Source organism: Octopus bimaculoides, chromosome 8, assembly GCF_046866305.1.
Source record: "Octopus bimaculoides isolate indiv1 chromosome 8, ASM4686630v1, whole genome shotgun sequence".
Classification (NCBI taxonomy): domain Eukaryota; kingdom Metazoa; phylum Mollusca; class Cephalopoda; order Octopoda; family Octopodidae; genus Octopus; species Octopus bimaculoides.
Genome location: NC_142935.1, coordinates 77339187 through 77355060, shown reverse-complemented (window position 1 = coordinate 77355060; position 15874 = coordinate 77339187). Strand labels below are relative to the sequence as shown.

General features: G+C 33.7%; 1 protein-coding gene across 1 annotated transcript in view; it reads left to right on the top strand.

Annotated features, from left to right (window-relative positions):
* The window catches only part of LOC106872578 (E3 ubiquitin-protein ligase TRAF7), a 32131-nt gene extending 18716 nt beyond the window's left edge, over positions 1-13415 (top strand). Inside the window, exons 7-11 of the mRNA XM_089356700.1 lie at positions 2760-2876; positions 8069-8188; positions 9221-9352; positions 10292-10411; positions 12678-13415. Of these exons, the coding sequence (XP_089212826.1) occupies positions 2760-2876; positions 8069-8188; positions 9221-9352; positions 10292-10411; positions 12678-12689 (501 nt within the window). The 3' untranslated portion in view covers positions 12690-13415. The remainder of the gene's footprint in view (positions 1-2759; positions 2877-8068; positions 8189-9220; positions 9353-10291; positions 10412-12677) is intronic.
* Positions 13416-15874: the final 2459 nt, after the last annotated feature.

Sequence of the window (15874 nt, the reverse complement as noted above, 5' to 3'; positions counted from 1 at the left end):
GAGAGCTGTGCGAGCCATGTACAGAGATGCTGTCAGTAAGGTGAGGGTTGGCAACGAGTACAGTGAAGAATTCCGGGTAGAGGTAGGGGTCCACCAAGGTTCCGTGCTCAGCCCCCTCCTATTTATCATAGTCCTCCAGGCGATAACAGAGGAATTCAAGACAGGATGCCCCTGGGAGCTCCTCTATGCTGATGACCTTGCCCTAATTGCTGAGTCACTATCAGAACTAGAGGAGAAGTTTCAGATGTGGAAGCAAGGACTAGAATTGAAGGGCCTTAGAGTCAACCTAGCAAAAACCAAAATCCTAGTCTGTAGGAAGGTAGACAACACACAAACCCCTTCAGGTAGATGGTCCTGCTCGATCTGTAGAAAAGGTGTAGGTAGTAACTCTATAAGATGTACCCAGTGCAAGCTATGGACACATAAGAGGTGCAGCAATATCAACGGCAGGTTAACTAGGAAGTTAGTTTTTGTATGTGGCAGATGTTCAAGAAACAACTTCTGTCTCATTCCAGGGAGAAAAACTAGAGGTAGTTGATAGCTTCTGCTATCTGGGAGACCAAGTTAGTAGTGGGGTGGGTGCGCTGAAAGTGTAGCTGCTAGAATAAGAATAGCCTGGGCAAAGTTCAGAGAGCTCCTACCTCTGCTGGCGACAAAGGGTCTCTCACTCAGAGTAAAAGGCAGATTGTATGATGCATGTGTACGAACAGCCATGCTACATGGCAGTGAAACATGGGCTGTGATTGCTGAGGACATGCGTAAGCTCACACGGAATGAAGCCAGTGTGCTCCAATGGATGAGTAATGTCAGTGTGCATACCTGACAGAGTGTAAGTATCTTGAGAGAAAAGTTGAACATAAGAAGCATCAGCTGTGGTGTGCAAGAGAGACGATTGCGCTGGTATGGACATGTGGCGAGAATGGACGAGGATAGCTGCGTGAAAAAGTGCCACACCCTAACAGTTGAGGGGAACCAGTGGAAGAGGTAGGCGCAGGAAGGCCTGGGCTGAGGTGGTGAGGCAAGACCTTCGAACATTGGGCCTCACTGAAGCGATGACTTCTGACCGAGACCTTTGGAAATATGCTGTGCATGAGAAGACCCGGCAAGCCAAGTGAGACCTAAATCCAAGGCCTCTGCCAGGGGTGTAGCCAGCCCACGTATGCGTACCTTTCCTTCTTTGGACACTAAACTCCATTTGCGAAGACCTGTTGAGGCAAGTGAAATCGAAACCGAACTAAATTCGACGACTGGCACCCATGCCAACGTTGTCTCCTTCATTGGACACGAAACTCAGCTTGCGAAGACTTATTGGGGCAAGTGAAAGCGAAATCGGTATGGCACCTGTGCCCAACGTCACCTTTCTGGCACTTGTGCCCGTGGCATGTGTAACGGACTTTCGAGCAAGATCGTTGCCAGTACTGCCTGACTGGCCTTCGTGCAGGTGGCACGTAAAAGCACCCACTACACTCTCAGAGTGGTTGGTATTAGAAAGGGCATCCAGCTGTAGAAACTCTGCCAAATCAGATTGGAGCCTGGTGTAGCCATCCGGTTTCACCAGTCCTCAGTCAAATCATCCAACCCATGCTAGCATGGAAAGCGGACATTAAACAATGATGATGATGATGATGATGATTAAAGTGATGGAGTAGCAGAGTCATCAGAGCAATGAGAAAAGTGCCTTGCAACATTTTGTCTGGCTCTGTATGTTCTAAGTGCAAATCCACCAAGGTCAACTTTGCCTTTCATCCCTCTGGAGGAATCAAACCCTTCTGGGGTTGATCAAATAAGGTACCGATCAAGAACTGGGATTGATGTAATCAATTAACTCCTAACTATAAAAAATATTGGTTTTCTACCTAAATCAAAAGTAATTGTTTTTATTTAAATGAAGATTTGCAATGAATAATTGACAATAAATAGTATATAAATTTTAATATAAATATAATATTGGCTTCAAATTTTGGCACAAGGCTTGCGGGAGGGGCTAAGTTGATTAAATTTACCCCAGTGTTCAACTGGCACTTGTTTTATTGACCCTGAGAAGATGAAAGGCAACATTGACCTCGGTGGAGTTTGAAATCAGAATGTAGAGACAAATGAAATGCTACTAAACATTTTGCCTGGCATGTTAACGATTCTGCCTGCTTGCCACCTTATATCATATTATAATGTTAAATATAAATACTAAATGACAATAAATAATCAAAGAACTAACAATAAAGGTGATATTGCCTTGTGGTGTCACTCCCCATCCCCAACACACTAACACACTCTGCCACCACTCTCCCTGTCTACCACTTGTATTACATGCCACTCCCACCCCACACCATGGTACCTGTCAAGTTTTTTAATTTGCTTATTTCATAAGCACAGGTATAGAAAGAAGGATCAAATTGTTGTAAACTGCAAATTTCTATCTCACCATAGCAGAAGCTCAACCAACAGCAGTACACATGAGAAGGGGTAACAACATCAACTGTAATCCTGTAGAGATTGAATCAACTGTTGTCCCTGATTAATTTAATTGCAACATATAGAGAAAAAGGGACAAGTTCACATAAAACTCGTGCATGCCATGTGACTGGCAATTTTTAAATATTTAAACAAATGTACAGCATTTGTTATATATTGATTAGAAGTTCAATACATGACAGTACCCCCTACTATGTGTTTTGAATGCAATTAACTAAATCATGCAATTGACTCCTTTTTTTATGTTAACCCTTAAAAAAGAATTGTTCTACTTGTTTTTTGTTAAGGTCTGGGATGCCCAAACACATGAACTGAAGAAAGAAATAACAGGTTTAAACCACTGGGTTCGTGCCCTGGTGGCCACCAACAACCATTTGTACAGTGGATCTTATCAGACAATTAAGGTGAGTATATAACAGGTGTGTGTGTGTATGTAAAAGTAGCTGTCTCTGACTGTGGCTGCCTTTCTGTGCTTGTCTACATGTGACTGACTGTAAATGTTTCTGCCTGCATGCATCTTTGTCTATGTGTACATACATATATTTATATATCAATAATAATAATAATAATAATAATGATTATTATGAAGTAGCATAGCATTACCTTTAATTCTTTTGCATATATATAGCTTTACATAGACCTACACATGTTTGAACTGCATCGATTAGTAACCATTGCAATTGCAACCCTACTATAATACCGGTGCAGTTTCTTCAGGGTCTTTATTTTAATATCCATTGATTTAACTGTTTAAAGTTTTTCGTTTATCTACTCTGCATTGTATGATGTAGAGTTGAACATTAATTTAGATATGAACTATCTTCAAGTTTTGAGTGGATAATCGCTTATAGTCCATTATCTCAAAACATTCTGTTGTTTAAATGTTTATTACTCATTTATAATGTGAATTTCCTCGTGCATGCTTCTCAAAGCTTGTTCCTATCTAGAATTTATTATATTACTCTTAGATGTAAAACTTTTGGTAAAATTCTTCAAAACAGAGGTCTCATTTTTTAGTTCCAGATCTGTATGGTTTTGCAGAACAAATTAATTCCCAATTGATAGTATAGTCTTTGTTTCTGTCTTTAATAGACCAGATTAATTTACTAAAACTTGTTTGGAATCTTTTATTTTTATCTCTAAATGAACTCAAATGATTTGCCAGTCTCCTCTTGAAAATTAGTGAAGTTGCACCAATGTAAAAGTATTCATTATCCTCAGATGTAACTTTACATCTATACACTACATTTTTCGTCTTACACTTATTTTTCATATAATAGGATTCCCATTTAGAACAATTGCAAAGATAATTTCTCTCAGATTTAGTTTTATTTTGATCATTCAATCAAATTCATTTCCACCAAGTTCTTTATTACTATTTTCTTTCAGATAACAATATCTTTTATTATTTACATTATTTACATTCAATGGATATTTGTCCTCATCTTGTTTGTTGTTAACACAACGTATTGGCTGATATACCCTCCAGGCCTTTATAGTTTTTTTATAATCTCTTTCTGTTGTTTGCTGCATATATTAATGACATAGATACCAACTTGAAAAATATTTGCAGTGTTGAAATATGCAGATGACATGAAGCTTGAGATAAAAAGAACAAATCCTATGAAGAAGGTTGGAGGGTATATCAGCCGAAATGTTGTGTTAACAACAAACAAGATGCGAACAAATATCCGTTGAATGTAAATAATGCACATAATTCCTCATCTCTTAAATATAGAACAACATTATCTATTTTGAGCTGAGTTTTTATTTGATTCTATGCTATTAACTATGTTAAATTGGGTTTATTCCCTTTCAGTGACTTTTAAATTCCTAGCGTTCTCTACTATTTGAGTTCTTTTTTATTCCATTTGACATTATTATTCTGAATATTTACTACACTACTCTGATTATAATAGCTTTTTTGAAATTTCAATATTACTTTTACATTATGTGTTGCTATAATTTGTGCAATATTTTTGCACAAATATTTATAATTTTTCCTTTTGTTTGAATTTTTGTAATTGTTCATTTGATTATTTTCTCTATTAAAATCGCCTACTCTTGTTATTTTATTAACTTCTCTATTTGATTTTAAATTTCCATTATTATTTTTCTTATAAGTAGTTTTACTTATAGTACTAGATTTTAGATTTACATTATTAAAATTATTTAAATCAGATTCGTTACTTGACTTATTAAACTTTATTTTATCTTTATATCCTACTTTCCTTAGTGCTAAGTTGTAGTAGTCTTCATTTAGTTTGAAAATATTCTGATTGGTTGATAAGTTAATTATTCTTGTTGAAATGTTCTTTGTTAGTGAGTTTGTTACCAATTTGGGATGATTACTTTCAATGTTTATATATTTTATGTTTTCATTAGGTTTATGAAATGGTTTATAAATTCCTTTGTTGATATCCAATGTAACATCTAAGAAATTAACAGAATTATGTTAATCTTTTATCATTATAGATAGGCCTATATTTCTAAAAAATTTAAAAAATTTCTTTCTATATTTTTCTAACATTCTACTTTTGTAAAAAGTGCATCATCTCTTTATAAACTTCCTGCTATTTCAGGGAATTCTTTATTTAGACAAAATAATATATAAATTCCCACTAAATCTGTGACCTGCACTGAATCCATAGAGTCCATTGTTATGTCAAACATATCCGGTCTATATTTTCGAATCCAATATTTATTCTCAAATTTAATGATTGATTTTCTTGCCGCTAAAATAACATCTGTTTCAACCCTAGTTATTTCCAAATTTTTCTTTGCAAGCATCAGCACCCTAAGTAGTATTGAGTTTATAGAAGCATAGTAATTTGAAATATCTATCTGGAAAAATTCAGTTTTTTTCTTTATTTTGTATTTGTGTAAACCAGTTAATCACTTCATATGAACTAGACCAAAGATTTAGCTTTATTATGTTCCTAAGTTTCGGTATATACAAGCATTTATCTAATATAAATTTACTAATTTTACCAAGATCAGATTTAGATAGACATAAGTCTTACAATTGGATTTGTATCGAAGTTAGGTTTGTGGTCCTTAAGAATAATTCTTGGTATTTTAAGTTCATAAGGTTCTGTTATTCCTTTTGCTTGAAGGTTTAGTTGTTTCAGGTTTTGAGAATTTGTAATTTTATAGTTTTTTATAATCTCTTTCTGTTGTTTGCTGCATATATTAATGACATAGATACCAACTTGAAAAATATTTGCAGTGTTGAAATAAGCAGATGACATCAAGCTTGAGATAAAAAGAACAAATCCCATATGCCAGGGGTCGGGGAACTTTTTTAACCAATTACTCCAAAATATATTTATTTATGCTGACATTACCCCCTTAATTTGAAAGGAAGAAAATCATAGATTCTTTGAATTCAAAAGATTTATTGAATATATTTTATTGGATCTATAGATGGTCATGGTCTCACGTGGTGAAACCATCTAATGATGACTCTGTTCAGAAAGCTGGAATAGATGTCATTCGAAGAAGAAACACTGTACAATGAATTCATAGAACCAAGCTATAGCTTTTAAATGCTTTTACTCCATGTCACAAATATATACAAGTTGAATAATCATGGAAGGTGTTTACAAGTGAAGGCCATGTTCAGCTTCTGTGTATTCTATGTCACAGCTACTCAATGTCTGTTAACTGTTGTGTGCGTTATGCAAGAGCTATTGAAGTCACATCCTTACACACTGCTGTCGCGATAACAAAGAGAAAGGATTGTGTGCCGGAACCTTAGAGTTACATGTTGTGCCACCTAGTGGCGAGCTATTTAGGCAGCTACCATCAGGAGAGGTAACTGTGCCTACAAATCCATTTATATGAATCATGTCTATATTACATTGGACAGATGCAGTGTTGCCAGAAGAAAATTTTTTGTCATAACAAAGAACACATTTTTATATAATTTTACTTATGTCTAATGAGTCCTCATTACCCCAAGAATTTTATTTTTACCCCACTTGAGGTAATTTACCCTGGTTCGCCAATCCCTGCTATATGCTGTAGATTTTTCTTGCGGTCAAACCTAGACACAATGCAGCAATGGATTACTGACTGGCAACTCAAGCTGGCTGTGGATAAGTGCACCATCATACATTTTGGGAGGAAAACCCCAGCTTTTACATATTCTCTCAACAACACCAATCTTAAGAAATTTGATAGGGAACATGACCTGGGCATTATTGTCAACAGAAATCTGAGTTGGACAAATCACATCTCTAAAATTGTCAAGAAGGCTGAGGGTGTCTTAGCATCACTCAGTAAGACCTTTGTCAGCTGCTCTCCAGGTATCTATTTAAAACTGTATATGACAATGGTACATCCACATTTAGAATTTGCATCACCTGTCTGGAACCCCTATCTTGCTCAGCATATCAATCTCCTGGAAACTGTTCAGAAACATGCAACCAAACAAATACCTGTTGTCAGGTATCTACCATACTCTGAATATCTTGCTTCCCTGAGCATGGACACATTGTCAGACACCCACAAGATTATCCACCATCTTTCCAACAACAACCTTGGGCACTTTTTTGAATTTCATATGTCTAACACTTATAGACATGCTTACAAAATCAAAATATAACACAGCTCCCATAACTTTCAGAAACATTTTTTCACACTCAGAATTACTGAAGCATGGAATAAACTACCTATGTCAATGGTTGGTTGTCAGGAACTGCATCCTTCAAAACTTCTATGCTTCCTTGAAATCTGCCAACAGTACAACTGATGTATCCACACCCCCTTTTTTTTTTACATCTTGTTCTATTCTATGTACTGTTCATGCAGTTTTGGTTACTTTTTCTTATGAGTTGTAGTGCACCTAAGCACTGTATACAACAATTTTCATTATTGTAAAAAAAAATTTAGTCATTATTATAAAAACCACATTCTCATCCCTGCTCTATTTTTGTTTCCTGTCATGAATATAGGTACCACCCCATTTCCGCAAGCCAATGAAAGGGGGCTGTAAAGTTATGCACATGATCTAAGAGAAAGAGAGAGAATGGATGGCTATAAGGCCATGACTTGTGTGATAATATTGTTTGCTGGTATTTTGCGATATCCTTGAAAGCAGTGAACTGACCAAATTGTCAGAGAATACTTTACAATATTTTTTCTGGCTATTTATATTCTGAGTTCCCATCCTGCCAAGGTCAACTTTGTTTTTCATCTTTCAAGGTCAATAAAATAAACAGTCAAGTACTGGGGGCTTATGATACTAACCCACTCCCCTAAGAATACTGGCCTTGTACTAAAATTTGAAGCAATTTTATGTTTTCCTAGCAGTTCTAAAAGTGCAAACCAAATTATTGAGATGTTACTCAGAGTACTTGTCACTCATTTCTTGAGTAAACTCCTTCATTGTTAATGCTTCTATGTTGAATAAAACTTACTCTGTCTCTTTGTTTTCTTATCACAATTCTTCTCAGCAGAAACAGCTTCTAGAATGTTTTAGGTACGGATTAGATGATAATTCACTGAAAGATAACCAGTTTTTACCAAATCCAAAATTTTCAAATAGTTAAACTTTAAATTATAATACTAATTTTGTTTTTTAATTATGCAGATGTGGGACCTTGAAACACTGGAATGTATTCGAATGCTTGAAACTTCTGGTGGAAGTGTGTACAGTATTGCAGTGACAGACCACCATATTTTATGTGGTACCTATGAAAACTGTATTCATGTAGGTTGTAGTTTTGCTTGTTTCTCAAATATTTCACTAGAAATGAATTGATTTGAAAAGAAAGATAGATTTAAGCATCCAGAAATAAGTTATTTTATTCATTCTACAAGAATTACAGGTTAAATTAACCTTGGTAGCATTTGAACTTAGAAAAACTTTAGTGATAGTGACAGGAGATCATAATGTCTACATAGTTTATGTGACTGAAAAAAGTAAAGGCGCTGTCTTCACTTATAAACTATATAAACAGTTTATTGTATTTGGTGTTAAAGCTCAAATATTTCAAGATTCAGCTGTGATCAAATATTTCATTATTTCAATTCACTTATATTGTGAAAAGTATGAACATCATAAATTTAAGGTAGTGTGGAGATGTTTAATTCACTACAGTATTATAATATTACAACATTGTATTGTCAAACCATAGATTTTAGTTGAGCTGCCATTGGTTTTGACTTTTTCTCATTTAGAATTTTATAAATTAAGTTTTATGAAGGAAAAATCAGTTACAGTAAACACCCGCTTATCTGGTTCTCAAATAAGTACAACTTTCAAAGCAACCGGCACCCAGAAAAAAAAAGTAAAAGAAAATTGTGGAGTTAATTCAAGTTAAGAGAATTTGTGTTAATTCATTGTCATTAAAAGAAAGAAAGTTTCTACTGTTCTAAGGTAGATCATTGCTTCTCAGTACAGCATTTTATTTTACTGCATTTGCTGTACCTGTATTTCATTACATAAATAAAATTTGTTCTTTACTTAAATTATTCTTTTATTTCTTCCTATTTCTTTTATTTATACTATATTCAGAATATTAATAGTAATATATGTATATGGAGAGAGAGCAAATTTTAATAGGTTTGAAGGTACTGTGATAATTTTAAAATTGATGATCAGATATATCCATAAAATTCAGTTATCCAACAACCCTTCAGTGCTCATGGTACTGGAAAGGAGGGAATTTACTGTAACTATATTCTCATATTCTCTTAAATTTGATATGTAACTAATCATAAAGAATCTTATTTTTTTTAGGTATGGGAATTAGGGACCTACAACCAGGTCACTACTCTTATGGGACACTCAGGCACTGTATATGCATTGGCAGTCTTACACACTAACCCTGGTACAAAAGTTTTCAGTGCATCCTATGATCGTTCATTACGGGTATGTAACCACATATATTACAACTTAACATTAATGTGTAGGGTAGAGTGGTGGAAACAGTGTCATGACCTTCTCGTGGGGATTGTGAAGAAGGTGGGGTGGTGGTGATGATATGTAGAGTGAGGTGGTGTGGTGGGGACGATGCAATGTAAACAGTATGTAGGGTGGTGTGGTAGTGGTCCAGCCATGTTTTATCAATGTTGTGAAAAATATCCATTTGTTTCATTCAGTTATAATTTAGATCAGCCTGCAATACCACATTTCATCATCTATCATTACTTCCCCTGTGATTCTGTGGCACTTTGTCATTTGCAGCACATCTGCATTCCAGTGATAGTCACCTATACTGCATCTTTTAATATCTAATTGTTCTTTTAGTTCCCTTCTTAAAAAAAAAATAACAATATACAAATACATTGAAGGGGAGATTATCTATTGTCTGCTGTATGAAATATGCGTTTCAGTAATTACACCCATATCTAAATGAATGATACATGTTAAAGGGAGAAAGTTTCCTAAACTTTGTGATAGAAATATGACAAAGTTGAAAATGGTAGTCTTCATTGTTGTAGGATGAGAAATGAATTGGTTGATTCATCTAACATGGACGAGATGAACAAACTTAAAAATTAATCATCATGAGGGAAAATGGGTGAAAAATACCATAATCTGAACACAATGGAGTGTAGACTTTGCTTAGATAGCCTCAAAGAATACAATGGAAATTGCAAGTCTGGTTAGGTCTAAGAACACTTAATTCATGGAATTAAGACAAGTAAAACAATTGCAGACGCAATGCTAACATGAAAATATAATGATTTTAATCCAAGAGGTTAATGATAATGATGACAGTGGCTCTATTAGATAATTAATATGTAACTGATTATTTTTATTTTGTGTAATTTATTTGATAGAATGTTATTTTTTTTCAATCTGTAGGTGTGGAGCATGGACAATATGATATGTACCCAAACATTAATGAGACATCAAGGGAGTGTTGCTTGTTTAGCTGTGTCTAGAGGTCGATTATTTTCAGGAGCTGTAGATAGCACTGTAAAGGTAAGATAACAAACAATGCTATGGTTTCCCCCCCAGCTATCGCTTCAACAAAGTCTCAGATTCTGGAGTTTGAGAGAGGAAAAATATCTTCATGTTCGATGGAGTAGTGAATGACTGAATCTAAATTTCTCAAAAAGTGTGTCTGTCTGCCACTAGGTAGACACACTGAATCACCTAAAATTATCTTGTTGAGAGATACACTGGAGCATCTTCATAAGTCATTAGTCAACTCATGTAATTCAGCAGTCAGGAAGATAACAGTTGCCACACTGTCATCAAAAGTTGTCCTTTCTCAATATTCACTTGAAATGATGATTTAAAGCACAAAACCAACCAACCACTATCATGAATTTTGTTATTTTCTAAAATGTGAGATAAAACTAATCTAATATCACATGTATTTCTACTATTTATTGCTTCAGTTTTTGTAATATAAGACATTCCATTCATAATATATTACCCTGACTCTGTAGCTCACAATTTCTTTCTTTTTTTTTTTACTTTATTTCTCACTGGAGATTAAATGAAAAATTAGTCACACTTTACTTCAATATTAAGATATAAAACTATTTTAAAGTTGTGCTGTGTCACACTTTTTGGCATTCGTTGCCTGAAACATAGTTTCCTTTTGTCACATATTAGCATGAAGATTTTAGAGCTAGTACAGTATATTAGGTTTGTATTGTTGCTGTTTAGATTATTAAATAAGATACAGTGACTGTGGTATTATGACTGTAATCACAATGTCTTAAGCTCAAACATGCTACCGACAGTATGTTGTACTTAAATGAAATACTTTACCCAGCTTGTCCCTATTTTGCTTAACTGAAACAAAATATATTCTCCCAAATCTCCTTAAATGTAATAACTATAAAAGTATTGGCTTCAGCAACCATAAAACTTCCTTGCTAAAATATATTTATAACAATAAATTGAAGGTAAGCAAAAACAATGAACTCAGTTTTTAATTGCTGAAGTTTATTTGTATTGGCAATAATAAGCTAAGTAACATCTTGTTGAGAGGAAATAATGCAAGAAACATTCTAAATTCAACAGGAAGATTGTCTGGTAATGTTATGTTTAACCCTTTTGAAACCATCCTTGGTTCGATGATACAAACTTCCTGTTTTAAAGTAAACTAAATCAAAATTTTCCATCGAAATTTTATGCTAATTCTTGTTCCAAATACCAGCTTAATAATGACAGTTATTTTCCTAAATTTATTTTCCTTTTCAAAATCATTTGACAAAAAGGCAATGTATTTCAACCAAAATGTGGTAACAAAAGGGTTAAATGACATTTTATAAATAATGCAGTAAGCTTGTAGAAATAAGAAATTCCCAGCTGATTACGTTGTGTTATTTTATTTACTTGACTTTATGCTGTTAGTAGTAGAGGCATCTTTCTGCTATATTATCTCCATCTCAGTCTTACAAAATTACATGAACAATAACATCCAAATTTAATCCCAAATATGTCAGCTAAATGTAAGTAGTGTGTGTGTTATATTAGAATTGTTTCTAACAGAGGAACAAGGCTGAACAATGAAAGGCAAAGTTGACTTCTGCAGGATTTGAACTTAGAATGTAGACAGCTGGATCAAATATTACATGGTATTTTGTGTGATATTCTAACAATTCTGCCACTGTAAATCCAAGAGAATTAACCGTATCGGTTTGGACCCTATCTAGGTGGAAAATACATTGTCTCCTAAAAGTGAAGTGTCACTATATTAGGGAAAAACATGAAATTGAATTGATAAGGGTAAGTCTGCAAATGCTAAAGGCACCACAGACAACAGGTATGAAAAGAATGGTTATTTGCTGTACTACTGACCAATCTAAACTATAGCAGCTTGGAAAATAATCTATTATCAACGGCATTCCATCCATGACCATTCTGTCGTTTTTCAGACAAGGTTTATATCTAAGATTACATAATCTACTGTGTCCTTCTCTTACGTTGTTGAGAAATTTAGGATGTGATTTGTGGTAAATTTGTTTGATATTTCCATTGGGTTGAGTGACCACACAGAAGTTCTCTTGATGATTAGGGATGGAGATGACAGTGGTGATGAGGATGATGATGATACAATGATAAATGCATTCAACCCTTATTTCTAGAGCTATTTAATTTCATAGCTCCCCACCACCTCTTTATGACCCCTCCTTCTTAAATGTGTCCATCATTGTTTCAACATGCTTTTTGAAGAAATGTTGTTTCTTATTCAAATGACCATTCTTTTACATGTTATTTTGTTCTTCAGGTTTGGCAATAAAAATGACCATCAGATGCTGAACTTATAGATGCCTTTATCTGTTTGACCCCACCACGAGCAGAAACAGTCCTTGGACTAAGCTGATGATCAACCTGTTACAGCAAGTCTTCTCACCACCACCACCACCATCTTCCACTCACACACATTGATAAATGAATGTCTCCCACTTTTTTCTTCACTTATCCCTCTTTATTTCTTTTCTTTTTCCTCCATTTATATCCTTGTTGTCTCTCTCCCTCTTTTATAACTCCTTTTCCCCTTTTTCTAATGCATATTCTGTTCTCTTTAACCACTCCCATCTTATCATTTGCTCTTTTACCATCTTTGTTTTGCCCTCATTCATCTCTCCCTCCCCCCCTCTCTCTCTCTTTCTGAACATTATTTTTTCTTCTTTTCTTCAATAACTCCGACATCCACTCTTATCACAAGTCTATGATATTGAGCATTTCACACACTTATACACAGCCAAAACAATACTTCTTCCTTGCTCTATTGTGTATCCTATCAAAAGATTATATAATGTCAAATTTCTAGAACACCAAGATTATAACAGCTAAATAGGATTAAAAAAATTACACCCACATACACATGCATATGCAGTGGTTTCTTGGTTGGCTGGTCAGTTGGTCGGTTGGTTAGAAGTTTCCAGATGGAATGAGGTGGATAAATCCAAGTGGTGTGGTTGCTAATCAGAAATTTGGTTGGTTGGTTGAGATAGTTTATATACTATTCAACAATAGTATGGTGACCCTTTTTAGTTTTTTGTTTTTTTTGTTTTTTTATATTGATTATTATTATTGATAACACAATGTCAATAACTGACAGGTTAGTACCATAGATTGGATGGTCAAGCCAAGGAGAATTTTGGTTTACTGTACGAAAACAATTAAAAGAAATCCCCTTTACTAACTGTGTTATGGCCTGAAGTTTGATTTACATATTTTTAATTTTAATTAATTATTCATGAGTTTTATGGTCATTCAAGTGATAACAATGTTTTGTCATTGATATCTGGTTGACCTCTTATAACACTGCTAAACAAGCAACAGTAGTCTGACCAGATTTAATTATATTTAAGAATGGAAACAATAATCTAACTAAACATTTTCAGTGAAAACCTTCTTGGAATGTTCCAGTTTTTATCTAAAAGCCATAATATTTAACATACATACCTTTACATGCAAATTTATTTATGCTTACTCACACATATATAGGTACAGACATATCTGCACACCACACAAATAAGTGTGCTTGTGTGTGCGTGTGTGTGTGTGTGTGTGCGCGCGTGCATGCGTGTGTGTGTGTGTATATATATATATATATATATATATATATATTGAATTTCTCTTTGGCATATTTCATTAATTTTTGACAACATTGGTAAACCCAAAATATTTTCTATAATACAATATTTCATTTTTTATTTTCCAGCCATCACCTTAATGTGCCTTGTTATTTTTATTTATTTTAAGACTGCAGTTTACTAAACTACATTTTACGGTTTTAAACTGAAATAATTTAAGCATTTCTAAAAAGAAATGCTTAATAGGTAGGTTTTTCTAGTCTTAACCACTGTTAGTGAGAAGGTTTTTATCTAAATTGCCCAGCTTTTAAAGTCTTGAACACAGAACAACTAGAACTGACTTCTACTAAATGAAAACAATGATCTACAGCTTTCTTTTTATTTCAGTGAAATTAGCCAGAGTATAGCTTTTACAAAACTTAATCCTTTATTTCACAGCAAGCTGTAGTAAAGTGAATATGGCTGACATTTCTTAGATCACTTTGTAATTTTCTAAAATGATCAGAAACTAAATGGTTCTTCAAGACTGCTGTCATAAGGTTTTAAACATATGTTTTAAAGATCCCACAGAAATATTATTATGTATTAACATACCAAAACATAGGGTCTGATGTTGAAAAGTCAGCCCTTTTATTTTTATCTCACATCCTCCCATTCTGTTTGTTTTGATACCACTCTTCGTGTGGTTAAAGAAATGATGTGCATAATAAGTGGGTGGGGGGGCCTTTAGGCCCCTTGAGAATATAGTTGTTTGCTCAACTGTTATAACAATGATATATTTAACCAGTGTTGTTTTCTAGAACACACATTGTTATTTCTAATCAAAACTCTTCCAGTTTGTACAGTAGACACTAATCCTTTGTTATCCTTTTCAAAGTCTATCAAATACTTCTCAGAAGATGAAAAAAAAAAAATTGAGATGTTTAAAAAGATTTAAATGATAGATACCTACAACAAATTTTTGCCAAATACTTTTTTCATATATTTGAAAAATATGATAGCAACTTGATATTTTTGTTTACAACTGTCGTTATTGTTGTGTACTGTGAGCCCAGTCAAGGGAAATTTACATACAATCTTCTATTTTTAAAATGTTTTAATACTATCCAGATATTTCACAAAAGAATAATTTTTAATACATTTATATATTACTGAATATAATTAACTGTCATAATATCTCTGCTGCTAATTAAGATTTCCAAGTTGATTATTACTGCCTGTTTCAAATTTTCCTATAAAGCTCTGTAATTAAACAAATAAAACTTAATTATTTTCCCCAATGATTGTAATTTGAACATTACTGCATAATTAAGTCCAAATGATTTTAAAATATATTTTTCAGATTTTTCATTCTCACCCATCTACCCAACTTTTTTTTCTGTTGACCTAGTGTTTATATCTATATCTAGTACACTTAGCATTTTGATGGTCAAACTACAAAACTATCAATTTAACGTTGCATCTCCTTTCGATCTATCATATTTTTTCAGCAAGAAAGTTGCATGCTTACTCATTCTTGTATTATAAAAATTTATGAAAATAAATTTTAAATTGTTCTTTTTTTCTTTTTCACTTAAAATATACATTTTTATAGTCTTTTTTAAAATTTCTGTCACAGCTGTTTGATTTTAAGTGGTATGGTGTTTGTTATGAAGTAAGTGCAACCAAGTCCAATTCATTGTTTTTTGAAAAGAGTTTGTGTCCAAGGTAGATGAACTCAGAAACTTGCTTTACTGGTTTGCCATATATTGAAAGGTTGATATGCAGATTAGATTTATCTGTTGTCACAGATTCTGTTTTTGATACATTGATAGGAAGTTTGACTTCTGCAGGATGTTTAGCGAGAGAGTCAACAAAAGACTGTAAGTCCTGACAGGATTCA